Source organism: Eulemur rufifrons, chromosome 29 (genome assembly GCF_041146395.1).
Source record: "Eulemur rufifrons isolate Redbay chromosome 29, OSU_ERuf_1, whole genome shotgun sequence".
Lineage (NCBI taxonomy): Eukaryota > Metazoa > Chordata > Mammalia > Primates > Lemuridae > Eulemur > Eulemur rufifrons.
In genome coordinates, this window is record NC_091011.1 from 71227379 (window position 1) to 71244956 (window position 17578).

The 17578-nt window shown below is 35.9% G+C and overlaps 1 protein-coding gene across 1 annotated transcript in view; it reads left to right on the forward strand.

The window, feature by feature from the left end:
* The window catches only part of CFTR (CF transmembrane conductance regulator), a 164442-nt gene that overhangs the window by 21611 nt on the left and 125253 nt on the right, over window positions 1–17578 (forward strand). The window contains exons 3-4 of the mRNA XM_069462057.1: window positions 2920–3028; window positions 17272–17487. Coding sequence (XP_069318158.1) covers window positions 2920–3028; window positions 17272–17487 — 325 coding nt within the window. The remainder of the gene's footprint in view (window positions 1–2919; window positions 3029–17271; window positions 17488–17578) is intronic.

Genomic DNA, 17578 nt, shown 5'->3' on the forward strand with positions numbered 1-17578 from the left:
TTGACTTGTGCTGATTTTATTCTCTCAGACCAGCTTCCTCCGTGCAGTAGGTCCTCAGTTAGAACTCTTGGCTTGTATCTCTACAGACCACAGAGGAAAGAGCCCTTTGTCCTTGGGCAAATCTGAAAAATCCCAGATTCTTGAGTTATGTGCTTGCCCTTTGAACCGCTCGGTCTAGAATCAGCCAGTTTGGGTCTTGTGCCAGTGGCACAGGGTCTGATACCCAATGAAAGGGGAAAGGGAGTAGGAAAAAATAAAAAGAAAGAAAACAGAAAAATTAATTATTGCTCTAAAATAAAAAAAAGTTGAGTAGACTTGCACTTTGTTTACCTTATTTTAATTAAATTCATTTCCTTTTTTTTGACATTTTCAAAGCAAAGTAAGATATTCAACGTTGTTTTTCTGATTTTGTTCAAGGAATTTAGGTTAGTGAGAGTAGCAGATTCATACTTCCAAGATCAAGGGCCAACTCCTGTTACTGAGCACTTGGTATGTGTAAGTGCCACGAAGCAGAGATATTTTGATTTTTTGTTTTTACTGGGTTTAACTTGTTTTGTTTATGATATATCCCTAAGTACCTAGAATAGGTCCTGGCATTTAGTATGTACTCAATAAATATTTGTTGAATGAATGAATAAATGACTGAATATGAAATGGCTAGCATTATGTAGAAACCTATAACATTGCTGTAGAGATGAAATACATAAATATAATTCATTGTAGGTATATCAGCAAGTTCAAAATAATCGATATTGAATATCTAAGTTTTAGTTGGATGCTGAGGGAAAGATTAATCAGAGCAAGGCTGGGTTAATTGAAAAATGTGTACTATAGATATGATATTATTTATGACTAGAGGGCATACACCTGAATTTGCAGAATTACCTGGTCTAACATTTTTTTTCTGTTTTCATTGTGTCCCCCATTTTGATTCAGTTTTTAAAATATATCTATTTTGTTTATATTCAACAACTCTGTGTTAGCATAAGTCCATGAATTCTCTTCTTCACTTTGTTATTCACTTATTTGCTTATAAAATTAGCATTTGGAATTTATTGAAACATTTTGAAAGAGTGCAATACCATTTATAGTACTCTGTACCGCTGTACCCTTGGGAAGTGACTCTGGCCTCACATTTCATAACCATCTTGTAACCAAGGCCCTCAGTGGTTGCCGCATGATTGAGGTACATTGGCCCATCGGGCTCAATTTTGAGGCTGTGGAGTTTAGTCCTCTACATAACTGCAGTGTGAAAACCATATATGCATTCCATGATTGTAGCTACTATGTGAACTTTATACGTACAGAACTTCTTCCCTTCTGATTTGGGCCTATTATGGTGCTACTAGAACCACACTACCTACTCTTGTTCTCTCAGGCTATGAATTGTTCAAGTCTCACCTATTAAAAAAAAAATCCCCAACTTTGCCTTCCCCTCTGGTCACTACCCCATTCTTTTCTTTCATGGTTAACATTTCTATGCTCTCCTGATCTCTTCTCTTCTTCACTTTTCATTTACATCTCAGTTCCATGAATATAGTTTCCACTTCTACCATGTTCCTAAAACTACATTGACCAGGCTCACCAGAGACCTCTTATCAAATATGACACCTTCCTATATGACTTCAGTGTTGATCACTTCTTCTTCACCTTGGAACCATTTTTTTGGTTTCCCTCCACCCCCCTTCCTGGCTTTCCCATCTGACCAATTTCTCCTTTGATAGAGAGGGGGAATCTACTCCATATTTGGCTTCTTACCCTCTTGTGAGTCACCAACTATTATGGATGGGAGGCAAGCTCTGTGTGTGTGAATGAAAGGTGGGGAAGAGTGTGGGGAGATAGATAGATGGGAATGGGTGATTAGGTTTTATAGACAGGCTCTAGTTAGCAAGCTTCTGGGGGAAACCAAGGTCCATGCACAGAAACTACAAAGCTTGTCTTCAAATCTCAATTGTGTGTCCTTCCTTTGGATTGACTTAGGATGTTTAGTTATGGTAACTTGATAGTAATGGAAATAGCCATTGATGAAATGCAAAGCCTTTATCTAATTCTTTATCTAGTTCTTGCTTGGGGGCTATGACATTTTTCATCTCTGCGCAGTATAAAAATTAAGATAAGGGTAACATTTAGAGGTATTTTATTTCCTTGTGAAGAGAAAAAGGGCTTTTATTAAGAGAGATCAGTGGCAAAAACTTAATGAATTTAATCAGCTGATGTTCCTGTAGTATTTAAAAGAAAACAAAAAGTTTATTAGATTTCAGCCAGTGTTCAGACTTTAATTTCTGTTCTGACCAGAAAATATACAATTTGATCCTCTTCTCATTTTTCCAAGACTTTTACTATAATAAATGATTTTAGTACTTGAAAATGAAGTTTGATGGTATTTATTTCATGCTTCTACTTTTAAAAACAATGTCTAACAGGTTTTTCTCATGTCACATCACAGAAAATGGCATCTGACATTTTAATTTGTTTTTGGTTTGACAGTTAAATATTGTACAATCTGCCACAGATCTTTACAAATAAAGATCAAGAAATGAGAGGAAAAATTAAGATATTTATGTGTTATTTTTTCCACCTTATTCTAAGCACAGTACTGTGTATCCATGAGAGTCTTATTTTATTTGTCCACCCTTTTCATTGCTCTTAGGAAGCCCAACACTTTTTTAAAACACATGCAGTGTGGCCTTTTCATGAAATCAACTCCCTGCAGGGTGATATATTGGAGGAGCATGGAATTCTGCCAAATATTTGGCTGAGCAGTTGGTGTTGGAGGGTCTCCATGAGGCTTTGTCTCTGTAATCTCTTGGGTCAATCTCCTTGGATATACTTGAGTTCATTCAGCTATGTTAAGGGAAATAGGACAACTCAAATATTTGCACATGAAACTTATTGGTCCCACTTTTTATTCTTTTGCAGAGAATGGGATAGAGAACTGGCTTCAAAGAAAAATCCCAAACTCATTAATGCCCTTCGGCGATGCTTTTTCTGGAGATTTATGTTCTATGGAATCTTATTATATTTAGGGGTAAGGATCATGCTTATAAATTCCTTATGTATAAAATAATTATATTCATTTTTGTCATTATTGAAGGACTAGGGTAATCTGGTGAACAAGTATAAAGCTATAAAGGACTAATCTAACCCCAATCACTAAGAAACCACCTAAAACTGTAGTAAGGACAAGTACAAATGCTTAGGAACTAAGATGTCTTAGAATGAGGATGTCAATTTACAATTTAAGATGAGTTAAGCAAAATAAATTGCTTGTTTTTGAAAAATTATTTTCTCCTATGATTCCAAATCACATTATCTTACTAGCACTTGAGATTATTGGTGCCTTTATTTTCCTATACTCAGCAGGAGAATGTCAGGAGATAATGTTGGGAGAAGAATTAGGTCAAATTTAGCCAATTACACGTATGAATGTTTGTAATATTTGGAAATTATACCTGCATGCTGAATTGTTACAAGGAAAAATAGCAAAATTTAAAAATCTGCCAGTGAGGCACTCTTACAATATAATTTTCAGTGTTCTCCATCAGTATGAACAGAGCAGCATGCCTGAAAGCTCAGGCTCTATGGTGTTTAAATGCCCTGGGTGTTTTCCAGCTGCTGTCAACTGTGACTCTTATTTATTATTTTCTACATCATCAGAGCATCATTTGAATCCTTGGTTATAACCTGTAAAAGGAGGTGACAAGTTGAAAATTTATTTCGTCCTCAAGTAAAGCTGTGCACAATATTTGCTTTGGGATGTTACTGACTTGTATTGTATTCACATTGGTCTTTATGCCTCAGGGAGTTAGCAGTGCCACAGTGTCTGCTGAAGAAATGCCATCTGTGTTGCGTAGCTTCAAGAATTTTAGTTCATACACCCCAAGAAAAATGTATTTAAAATTTTATCTTGACAAAGGTGACTATAATTAGGTCCAGAATGTTCCTAATGCTCTTGATAATATCCTGGAAGAAATTTTTCTGGCTTTTAAAATAATAGATCCATATGTATATGGAATATATATATATATATATTTTTTTTTTTGAGACAGAATCTTGCTCTGTTGCCCGGGCTAGAGCGCTGTGACATCAACCTAGCTCACAGCAACCTCAAACTCCTGGGCTCAAGCGATCCCCCTGCCTCAGCCTCCCAAGTAGCTAGGAATACAGGCTTGCACTACCACGCCTGGCTCATTTTTTTTTTGTTGTTTTCTATTTTAAGCTGTCTGGCTAATTTTTTTCTAGTTTTAGTAGAGGTGGGGTCTCGCTCTTGCTCAGGCTAGTCTCAAACTCCTGACCTCTGCATATGGAATATATATATTCTTACAAAAACCTGCAGCAGTTTGGGGGTGAAAAATATTTTGTTAATAAATATAAATAAGGTAGCTGAAGAATCATCTTTTAAGATATCTTTGATATGATTTTTCTCAATGAGCGCACCCAGAGCTTTGGGAAAAATGTTTTTCATAGCTTCTGGCTCCATTTGATGTAATTTTTAGAAAATATTTTCTAAAAATAAATAAAATTTATTTTTAAATATAAAATTTTTGGTTGCTTTGAATCAGGGCATAGAAGTACAGTTCATTCTGGTCGTATAAGAATGTAACCTTCTTAATAAATAATTGTTGGATTGAAGTGAATAATATTTCAAACAATTGTTATGTCATGGCTACGATTTCAGTGAAACTCAATATTTCCCCTGGTCATGTTCTACATCGCATGCTGCTACTATTAATTAACATAAGCACTACTGAGTAGAAGCTAGAAAAGAGGTCTAATTATTAGGCCCCTTTCTCTTTTTTTGATTAGATAATACTTTTATTTTATTTTACTTTGTTATTTCAAAATGTTAAGGGGGAACAAATGTTTTTGTTACATGGTTTGAGTCAGGGCTATAAATGTGCCAATTACCCAGATAGTGTTCATTGTACCTGTTAAGTGGGTTTTTGCCCCTCCCTTCTTTCCCCCTCCCCCTGCTTTCCTCCTCCCCCTGCCTGACTTCCAATGACTTTTACTTCCCTCTGTGCACTTGTATGCCCATCAGTTAGTTCCAGTTTATTACAGAGTACATATGTTGTTTGTTTTTTTTATTCTTGAGCTACTTTGCTTAGGATAATGGTCTCCAATTCCTTTCAAACTGCTGCAAAAGGCATTAATTCATCCTTTTTATGGCTGAGTAGTATTCCACGGTATACGTATACCACTTTTTGTTAATCTACTCATGAATTGATAGGCACTTGGGTTGATTCCACATCTTTGCAATTGTGAATTGTGCTGCAATAAACATTCAAGTGCAGGCGTCTTTTTGATAAAATGACTTCTTTTCCTTTGGGTAGATGCCCAGTAGTGGGATTGCTGGATGGAATGGTAGGTCAACTTTTAGTTCTTTGAGAAATCTCCATACTGTTTTCCATAGGGGTTGTACTAATTTTCAATCCCACCAATAGTGTATAAGCATTTGTTTCTCTTTGCAACTGCGCCAGCATCTGTTGTTTTTGGACTTTTTAATGAAAGCCATTCTAACAGGAGTAAGGTAATATCTCATTGTGGTTTTAATATGCATTTCCCTGATGATTAATGATGTTGAGCATTTTTTTTTTATGTTTGTTGGCCATTTGTCTGTCTTCTTTTGAAAAACTTTTGTTCGTGCCTTTTGCCCACTTTTTAATGGGGTTGTTTGTTTTTTTCTTGCTGATTTGTTTGAGTTTTATAGATTCTGGATATTAGCCCTTTATCAGATGTGTAGATTGTGAATATTTTCTTTCATTCTCTTATTATTAGGCCCTTTGTATGCTCTGCCTGGCTTGTAAAATAATTTATTTCTCTATATTCTACCAACATAGAAGTTTAATGTGAGCAAAATCACCCACCTAAATGTGAAAGTTTATATGATATATGGACATATTTATAGGATTTATATTTTGGTCTGGTGTACCCCCCCAAAAAAACATGATATAAACACTTTAATTTTTATTGAGTACCTAATCACAATTCCAGTTCAGTATTATGCCCTTTATGCAGATCATTTAATTTTCCTAGTAACTCCACGGAGCAGAAGTTATTATTGCTAGTAATAATACCACATATATGGTAAACTTGAGTGATACCCAGTCTCTTTAGTTCCAAAGCCAATGACCACCCTTCCACAGTAACAGATTATGATTGAATAATTATATTTATAATGATTATATTTAGGTATTAACAGAATGGTGACTCTAATAACCAGCCTTGGTTCTGCTGAGCTTCTCAGCCTCTTGTCAAGAGACACAGGCTACAGAAGTTTGAAGGTTGAGGATTCTTCAAGGGTCACTTTAGGGGCAAATCTGAAGAAAGTTCACAGCAGGTAGCAGGACAGGGGAACCAACCAGAATCTTCTCACTTACTTGTTCCTAAGGAAGGAACTGTGTGAAATCCACCCAAGAGTCAGTTGTGCTAAGAGTCAAACCTATAGACAAAATTAAGGGATAGGAGAATGGAGTATGTATAAAGAAGGACTAAATTATTCTTAAACTTCTCAAGATTAAAAATATCCCAGCAATAGAAATCTTTTAAAGTCTTTCATGGCGCATTAATTATCCATGGATGGGGTGAGGGGAGAAATGCTCCTAAGCTAATCTGAGCCCTAGGCTACAGCTCTGGAACCAGGAACATGTTTGAAGGGCAAGGTTTGTTTCTAACAGCTCAGCTCCACCTGATAACCAACAGCGTATTGGTGAGGAAAAGATCCTGATGGGGAAAATCAGCTGAAATGTGTGTGGTGAGAAGGCACAGGGAAGAAAATTTACACTGAGAATGGCACAAGTGTGATGAGGCTGTAGGTTTTTCATCCTTGTCACAGAGAAAAAGCTTTACTAAGATATGCAGTTTTAAGTAGTGAAAATGTTGAAAACTGTGTCTCAAAGAATTTAGATAACCATAGTGGTCATTTAGATGAGTGCAGTTTTTCAGGGCATCTGATCTCTTGGCTTTATTCTTTCTGTCCCTTATAAAAAGAAAAGAAGGAGAGAAAATAACTATTATAGTATATATACTATAGGACCTCTATCCTTTTAAATAACTATACCAGTGACTTATTATTTATTGTATACTTTCTGGGCATTCCTTCTTTCCATTAAATAAGCAGGGATAAATGAGCAGTGATTCTTGAAATTGCTATAACACTAAGAGATAGATGGATATACTTTCAGAATGTCTATACATTCTTAGTCCCTCTACATCATGATAATTATGGTGTAAAAAATATTTGGTTGGTTTTAGGCCTGGTATAAAAAAGTACCATAAAATTTGCTGTTAACTGAGAAAGGTTAAGAGAACGGAAATGCCAACAGAAAGGAGCTTATCTCTCTGCAATACCGCTGTAATTTTAAGTATTAGCTATGGCTTCTCAGCGATAACTATGCACTTGGTTTTTTTTTTTTTTTTTTCACCTGACTCAGCAGCCAGATACAACATTGTCTTTAACATTTAAGATACCCAGCATGGAAGAGAAACTGGCTGTTGAAAAACTGAGTGTGAATCAATTAAGCATAGTCTGAGGGAAGCTATGTAGAGAGAGTTCTGTAAGCAGGTTACTGAGAGAATATGATTATCACAATACACTTGTTATGGTAACAAATCCACAAGCATTCACTCAAAAATATTCTTGATTCCTAGGCAGCTCTGAGCATGTTTCCACAAATAAATTGAGATCATGTTAGTGCAACTTGTGTCAGACTACCTTTATTCATTAAATCCCAAGAAGTTTAAAGACATAAAAGAGAATTCCTGGTTCTTGTGTTGCCAGAGTGCTCAAGACCCACAGTCTATAATGCAAAGGAGGATCTTTGTCCCTTATGTTTGAATAAAATCATTAAGTAGGCATTTGAATACAAGCCTGCTAAAAAAGAGAGGGAGTTTGGGAATTCTGCATATAGATAGTCCCTGCCTTAGGCACTTTTACTTCTGTGTGTGTTCCTGCCACGTGATTGGCTACCTAAGGATTGCTATCTCCAGAAAATCTTCTAGATGCCTGTCATGTAGGATTCTTTTCTCATCTTTCTCTCTCATCCCCACGTTCCTGCCGTATCTAGCTGCTTCTCTAACCCCAGCAGTGACTTGCATACTGCATTTCCTACACTGTCCTATATGCTGAATATTTCTACTCCTTTCTGAAACTTCCATCTCTAGCACACAGCTACACTTCTTTGTGCTGCTCACTGCATTTTACATCTCTCCCCAGTTCCTGCGACAAGAACACTTAAAAGTTCATGGCATTTAGATTTCCTCTTTGAAATGTAAGGCATTTTTACTTTAATCTTTAGAGGACCCGTTAGCCCTTCTCCCAGATAATGTGATTTAATTGGTCTGGGATGGGACTTGGGACAATATTATTCTTTTTTTTTTTTTTTTCTTTTGAGACAGAGTCTTGCTCTGTTGTATGAGCTAGAGTGTAATGGCATCATTATAGCTCATTGTTTCAGTGCCTGGGCTCAAATGATCCTCCCACCTCAGCCTCCCAAGTAGCTGGGACTACAGGTGCACCACCATACCCGGCTAATTTTTAAAAATTTTTTGTAGAGATAGGATCTCACTGTGTTGCTCAGGCTGGTCTCAAATTCTTGGCCTCAAGCTATCCTCCCACCTAGGCCTCCTAAAGTGCTAGAATTACAGGCATGAGCCACTGTGCCCAATATTATGCTTGAAATGTTCCCCAGCTGATTCTAATTGTATAGCTAAGGTTGAGAACCGCTGGTAGACAAGCATCAGCATGATCACTGAATGTGACTTTTGTTAGACCTAAAGTGAGGGGATTGGAAAGTGGTACACATAGAACTTTTTAGTTTGATATTTTTCTTAATGTTAATACAGGAAAATCTTAAAACACAGAAAAATTAATATTAACTCTTTTAATGAAGGGCAGTGTTCCTTAAACTTTTATATGCATATTAATTACACAGGGATCTAGATAAGATGAGATTCTGATTCAGGTTTAGGGTAGGACCTGAGAGTCTATAGTGTTCTAAGAGCTCCCAGGTGGTGATGCTGTTTGCCCTGGGGCCCTACTGAGGCTACAAGGCTTTAGAGGATCTTGGAAATTGAGAAATCTTAGTTAGAAAGAACTGTGGCTGTGAGAAGAGAAATAGATGAATCAGGGCAAAGGAGTCCCTAAATAAAAGTGATAGGACTCCCATGGAGACTAAAATGTGCCAAAGGACTTGGGAGAGTCCCAATATTAACTTTCTGCTCTTCCAGTACCCCCTCCCAAGACTCCTCCGGAGATAGACAGATGACAGGGGCATGGAGAGGGCAGAGCTATAGCTAAGAAGGACTCTTGTTTCTCTTTCAAGACTGCAACAGGAGGAGATACTCCATCTTTTCTTGTAGAAACATTGCTATACAGATTGATTAGGTTTTTACAGATACTGTTGGAACAGAAAAGTGCTCCAAGAGCATTTCCCATCATACGGGCATTTGAAGGCTAACCTAGGAATCCAACAACATGCTTAGTAAAATATTATCTCTAGGGCAATGTATCTCCTGTTCTTATACGTGAAATTTTGGAACAAGATCAATTTGTAAGTTAGGAATTACCTGTGATCATGTTTTTACAATTTAAACTGGATATGAAGGCATGAAATATGAGTTCTCTCATTTCTTTTTAGGCACATGGTGCATCTTTCGTTCTTATGGCTAAGTAGTATCCTGTGGTGACTAATGAATGTAATGTGATAAAATAAAGTAAAATATATATGATGCACTCAAGTATTTTTTCCAAAGGTGCAGCATTTTTTTCCTTAACTCTCCTGGGGATATGCTCATGCCCTGATGCCACCAACCTGTTTTATGATCCTGGGCAAATCAAGGAGCTAGGCTGGTCCTCAATTTCTATAACTATACCATTGAAGGGGCTACAGTACAGTGTACCATCTCTACCATCCCTTCCATCTTTTCAATTATGTATCTATGATATTTGGCCCAGAGAAATGTTAAATTACAATAATATTAACTTATCACTTGATTTGCTAGGTTGTATTGAACTGATCATGATGTATGAATTGATGAGCAACTGAGAGAGAACCAGGTTATATTATAACATTTTCATTTTGATTTAGGGTTATGAATAAGGGAGGGGCCCTTGGAGTCAAACTGTCTAGTTCAAATCCCAGTTTTTCTGGTTACTAGCTGTGTGACTTTGAGCAAGTTATTTAAATTCTTTTTGTCTCAGTTTCTTTCTTGTAAAGTAGAGATAATGACAGTATTTTATAGAGTTGTGAAAATTAAATGAGTTAAGCACATAGAATAGTTTCTGGTACATTGCACGTGCTTCATGTTAGTTAGCTATTACTATAGTTTAAAAACAGACTCTCTACTTGAGTATACAAATACTCAAATTATTTGCATTAACTTCTTTATACATGCTATAAGCAAGTCTTAAAGCACCTATTTGATTTTTACAGGCACAGGAAAATATTTTGCTAATGCTTAACAATGATAGCTGGATTCTAGCATTATTTCAGAAATTAAAATTAATATTTTAACACATCTTCCATTATTATTATTGCTGCTACGTCAGCAAATTCAGAAACTAAACCTATTATTGCTGCTATCTCAGAAAATTCAGGAACTTTTTCTTACAAAATATGAAGAATATAGTTTAGATTTCTAGTGAAGATGTTACCAGTAATAACTAATGAAATCAGTAAGCACTAAAAGGAAAACACCAAAAGGAAAACATTTTGAATTAGGCATTAAATATAAAAACATGATTCAAAGGTAGATTTTTTAAGACTCTGTTCTTAGTGTGGTGTATGTATATTTTTGCAATAACTACAAACAATTGTGGCAAAATGAAGGAAATATTTAAATATGAACCTCTTGAACAATTATTCAGTGGGGTAAACATGAATAGGCTTTTGTTTTCTGTGCTAAATATGGAAAAATTCTTTTTTAGCCATTAGTATAAAGCCAAAAATTACTATCAGACTTTAGCGTATCAAGATAAACAAAAATATGACACTCATGTTTACCTTGTCAAAAGTAGAATTTTAAGCCTTTGCTTTAGTATATAAGCCAGTGCTCTTGTAGCGTATGTTAAGTTATGGATATATGTGTGTTTACTTGCTGCCAAATCTATGCATCTTTTTCTTTGTTTTCTGCTTTGGCATTACCCTTTTATAAAGGCCCACACCACCCAAATATTATGCAAGCATATATCAATATCTATGTTTTTATTTCATCTTTTACTTTCAAATATTTAATCTATTTGGAATTTAATCTAATTTTTAAAGGATGAGTATCCAGTTTTTTCATCATTTATTGCATAACCTACCCTCTTTCCACTGAATTAAAATGCCATATTTTATTATATATTAAATTATTACTTGTGCTTGGACCTGTTCCTAGACTTTCCAGATAAATCAGCATATTTCTTTGTCATGCTGCATATTATTATAGCTTCATTATTTAATATCCAGTAGCGAAAACCCTCTCACACATTATTCCTATTACTCAAATGTTTTTGATTAGTGTCTCATTTTTTTCCCAAATGAAATAAGTTTAAAATCATTTTATCCATCAGTTCAACGACTATTTGTTGAGCAGACATTCTGTGCTATGTATTATGTATGGTGCTGAGCTTGTTGCAAAAATTAAGAGAGACGGTCCCTGCTCTTAGCATGCTAAAAATTCACTTCCAAGAAATCCACTTAGAACTTTGATGAAGACTTCATTAATCATATAAAATAACTTGGGGGAGAAAGTAATCTTTGCGATATTAAGTTTTTCATTTTAGAAAGTTTTAAGTCTCTCCATTTATTTTATTGAGACTTTAAAAATATGTCCAAATAATGTTTTTTTTAAATGTGTATTTTAAGGTTGGGCATAGTGGTTCATGCCTGTAATCCTAGTACTTTGGGAGGCCAAGGCTGGAGGATCACTTGAGGCCAGAAGTTCAAGACCAGCCTGAGTAACATAGCAAGACCTTGTCTCTGCGAAAAGTTAAAAAATCAGCCGCCTGGTGGCATGTATGCCTGTAGTCCCAGATACTCGGGAGGCTGAGGTGGGAGGATCTCTTGAGCCCAGGAGTTTGAGGTTGCTGTGAGCTGTGATGATGGCACCGCACTCTAGCCTGAGCAGAAGAGTGAGACCCTGTCTCAGAAGAAAAGTGCATATGTATCTATATCTATATATCTTACTGGCATTACGATGTATCTTTTGTTATACTGTTACTACGAATAGGATACTTATTTATTTAATTATCATGTTTGGTATATAGAAGTCTATTTTCTGAGCATAGTTATTTTTTAAACCTCTACTTATTAAACTCTTGATTCACTTAACTTTGTTATATAGACACTCATCTTCTATATTGATAAAGATACTTCTTGTTTCTTCTCTCCAATATTTGTACCTCAATCATTTTTCTTTTTGAGGTGCATTAGCTAGAAGTTTCAGAAAATGTTGAATGGTAGTAATAGCCAGTATTCTTGTTGTTTTTCCTGACTCTAAAGGTAATGCTTCTGAAGTTTTATTAATTATGGCACTGATTGTTGTTTTTAGGAAGAAATCCTTTCTCAGGTTAACAAAATATCTTTATACTCAAGTTAATTAAGAACATTTATTAGAAACAGTTTCTAATAAATGTTTTATCAGATTACTTTTTAGGTGTTTTTGAGATAATCATAGGTTCTTCTGTAGTCTATTGGTATTTAATTAATTTCTCAATATTAAACTGTCCTAGTATTTCTGGGATAAAGACATATAAAATACTGTATATTTAAAACAAGTGAAGATGATAATGATGATTTTACAAAGTGACCACACATAGTAGAAAAAAAATATAGCCTTAGAAGTTTTTCAACCAATCATTCTACTTATATTAGAAAAAACTATTCTTTGGGCTCAGAACTCTAATTTTTAAAGTAAAATTATCTTGGTATTAATTCATTTAATGTAATTGCAAGCCTGAGTCCAGTTTTATATTTTCACCCAAACTTACCTTCATGGGCTGAATATCCAGAAAAAGCAAACTTCCCCATCTCTAAAAACCCTGGGTGTGCAGGCAGAAAAAAATGGTTTAAAGATTTAGACTCGTCTTCAATAACATTGAGCTCTGGTTTGGAAGATCCTGTGAAAAACTAGATATATCTTCTAAGAGGTATTTTTAGGCTTTCAAATTTTCCCTAGGAGGATGATGTAAATTAAGACCCAAGATTATTCCCATCAGGAATGCAGTCTGTGTAGACTCCCTCTACCTAGATGGTCTTCTGAACTCATGCTGCTCAGCCCGGCAACTCTCTGAGTAGAAAACATTCGTAGTTACAGCAGGATGTGGGCCAGGAAAATTACCCAAGGAATTCTTGGCTTCTTCCAAGGGACTCTGCAGATTCAGATCATATAATTGGAGATGGTAGCACTGGAGGGGACCATCAAGATCAGCTTGTTCCACCTCTTAGCTTAACATTGAGGAAAACTGTCTAGAAAAGGGAAGTGGCTAAGGTGACACAGAGAATGTAGGTAACATGCTGGGATAAGACCTTGGGTTTTATGCCTTTCAATTCAGTATTAATTTCACTGTCATGATGGCTTACTCATTGGTATCAGGCTTCTGTTATCTAAGTGAACCATTAAGTGAATTCCATCTTGATTTGTGTCTGATAAAAAGTAATAACCTATTTTATTAAATATCCAAATAATTTAACATTTCTCCTCCTTACATGCAAGCCTCTGTTTGTTTGTACTATTTCATGTGGTAGCAAATCAGGACATTTCTTGTGTCCCTGAAAATAGTCTGAGCGACAGAGTACAGGCAGCTTTCATGTACCAAGAATATAGGACTATGTTTCTCCCAGGCCTTCCGGGGTAACTTTTTGTAAAGAAACACACTTTATAGATTAAGCTAGGTATCAGTTATCATTGTTTTCTTTTACAAATAAAAGAAATCAGGTGATATCTGTAAATCATTCCATAGTAAATATTAGAGAACATGCTGCTTAAAACAGATTAGGGAAAACTGTAAAAGGGGCAAGGGATTTCGAGTGAGATTTTGTCTTTGAATGGCAATGGCTCTATGTGGTAGTGAGGTTTATGTTGGTTTGCTGCTTGCAGATGGTCTTATTACTGGAATTTTCTATACCAAAAATAAACTGCATTGTATTCTATGAACATGTGCCCTTCCAGAATAACACTACCAGTGTCTTTGTGAAACAGCCACTGTCGTTCAAAGGATGAATATGTCCTCTATTGGTTGAGGAAAGATGACAACTAACTCAATCATGATGATATGTAAAATAGGCATTCCAAGTCAGGAGTGGCGATGTGAGCCTGTAATCCCAGATACTGGTGAGACTGAGGCAGGAGGATGGCTTGAGCTCGGGAGTTTGAGGCTGTCTTGTGCTGTGATTGTGCCCCTGCCCTCCAGCCTGGGCAACATAGCAAAACCCCATCTCTTAGAAACAAAAGGCATTCCATTTGGATTAATACAAATTTCAATTATTTTGTTATGAATTTCAACTGAATAACAAGTAAGCAAATAAGTCCATTGTGATAGAGAAAACAAGTTATGGAAAATAAAATGGAGACTCAATGGCAGGGAGTTTAGTTGAAACTACTCAACAGGAAAAAAAACATATGTAAGCCTATACCTTTCTAACTCTAAAAATTCTATGCTACAGCTCAATTGTTAAGATACTAATCTTTTTTCTCCAGAATGCTCTTTGCTCTTTTTAGCATTCCATAAATAGGAGTTATTCCTTAGATTTATTTACGTAATTTTTTTTGCAATGTGGTATTTATCAGTGACTCTCTTATTATATTGTTTGATATAGTCTCTATCAGGGGATCTCACTCTCTCCCTTTCTCTCTTTCCTTATGTACATATAAATGTTAGGAGAGGAATACGTTCTGAAAAAGGGAGAAAGGTGTTTATGCTAATCATGATATAAATGACTCACTTCATTGGATGCAGCCACAGGTCATATCCTTCCCGTTGTTGTCTTACAAAGAACAAGAAATGATGCTTTATCTGGCTTGCATGGTAAACAATGCCCCCTGCTCTCTCCCTCATGGCCACACACGATGCTTCCAACATTGGTAGCACATACAAATCTAATGCCCTTGACTGCAACTGAAGAGAGCATTTTAGCCAAGTGCAAACCCACTAGTTATGAAAAACTAAATCAAAGTAAATGTGGTATTGATATTTGTCAATGAAAAACAACCTAATATAGAAAAATTGGGGGATAAAATATTAATCTAAAAATAATTTTAAGGATGAAATATTGCCACTGTAAACAGACCATGAAAAATTATATTTGCAGTGCAGATATCTTTATCATATAATTTTAAATCCAAGATTTATCTTAGCTGTATGCTTTCCTAATTTAAGGAGTTATTTTGAAATAGTTATTTACTCTAGAGAAAGTTTGACATGTGCGTATGGAACCTTATAAAAACGGACAGGGCAGCACCTGCACTGATTGCAATGGCCTAAGAGTGGAGACAGTGCAACTGCCCCATTGCAGGGCAATGGGCAAGTAACCTGATCTATTCACAGGATGGCATGTTAAGCAACATTTAGAATAAATCACTTGGCTATACAAGTATCAATAGGGATATATGTCAAAAACACAGTGTTAAGAAAAAAAAGTTGCAAAAAGTATAGTATGATGCCATTTATATAAAATTTAAAACCTCAAAAACAATTCTATATATGTAGTCTAAAGATGCATACCCCTGTAATAAGAGTACAAAGCATGCATAAAATGATACACTCTAAGCAGTAATTTGTGCGCTTACTTTTAAAAAAATAAGCCCTCTTCAGTGGATATGGCAAACTATTAACACGTTATACCTGAGTAGGAGGTTAGCAATTTTCTTTTCAGCATCTGCCTGTCTGCTATAATTCAAACCCACATTTAAAATATGGTTATATGGGATGAGAGAACTATAATATTCTAGGTTCATGATTAGTTTGGAGACTTTTTAAAAGTGTGAATGTTTTCTTACACTCAGAGCCTTGGTCTACGCAGTTAATTTGAAGTGAAGTATTGTTAAAAAAAAAAAAAATGCACAGAATGAGCAGCTATACAAAGCCAGTGGTCAACCAATGAAAGCTATAATACGGGTTAGGAGTCTTTGTGGGGATGAAGTTGATGTAGAAAATGTGGTCATCTATTGAGTATGAGGGCGATGGTGGTATTGGACACCTGAGGTTTAGAAAAAGTTAAATCATTGTAGAAAATGGAAAAAAAGCAAAGTAAGTGTTGAGGTAGAGTAATGCTGAGCAATACTGGGGGGCGGAGGTGGCAGTCAGACTTGGAAATATACATTTGAAATGAAATCAAGCATAACATCATTTCCTTGCAGAGTTTAGCTTCGGATCCCCATTTCACCAGGTCATTATAAAACAAAATGGGGGATTGTGCGTCTTTCCCTTTTGAAGGCCCTTTAGCAAGATGGGTAAGAATTAGACCTCCTGGGTTCAAATCCGTGGGTTTAAATCTATTCCTATATATTCAGGAGAAGTGGTAATAAATTTGATGAACAATTTGATTTAGCAATGATTGAGGACCCCCAGGAGGCAGATTTGGGAAAACACTACTCCTGTCTTCTCTCATGACTCACTGGCCTTGGAGGAGTTGATAAGCCATTGAATCTGGCCCCAGGGTGAGTCTGCTGGAAAAGACCTTCGCTGAAGTCCATACCCATTCCAGACCTAAAGTGGCTGACTTAAAAAACAATACTGCTGGCATGCTCCTCCCTCCTGTTGCCAGCTCCACTTCATGTGGTTGCCTTAAGAAGCTATGTTCATTTTGAAAATTATGCCATTGTTCAAAACACTTTTGAAAGTTCTATTTTGAAATTACATCCAGTCACTTGGTTTCTTTGGTCTCAGTTTCTTCATCTGCAAAGTGAAAATAATAATGCCTACTCTGACTCCAAAGGTTGTTATGAAATCAAATGGGAAATATTTTAGAAACTGTTAAGGGCTTTGTAGTTGTTACTAAGTAACAAACCATTTCAGAAACTATACTTTATGGCAACTATTTACTTTTTAGTTAAAAATACCTTATACATAAACTTGTCTCCAAGTGACTTTTGCTTAACCAAATACCAAATCTTTCTTCAAAGTATCAAGATAGTAAAAATAGTGTCAGGAGTTTCATGTATGGTATGGCCCTTTATGTAAGCCCATTTTAAGTCCTCTGAAGATGAAACTTCTTGTGTTCAAATTGTGAGGGTATTTTATGAGAAGGAAATGAAATTTAATTTTTCTGTTTTTTTTTCCTTCTGCAGGAAGTCACCAAAGCAGTACAGCCTCTCTTACTGGGAAGAATCATAGCTTCCTATGATCCAGATAACAAGGTGGAACGTTCCATAGCGATTTACCTAGGCATAGGCTTATGCCTTCTCTTTATCGTGAGGACGCTACTCCTACACCCAGCCATTTTTGGCCTTCATCACATTGGAATGCAGATGAGAATAGCTATGTTTAGTTTGATTTATAAGAAGGTAATACTTCCTTGCACGTGGTACATGTATCCTTTATGGTACATGTTTTAAATGCCATGAATTAGGTAGTGTGCTGGTAAAAGTAAGGAAT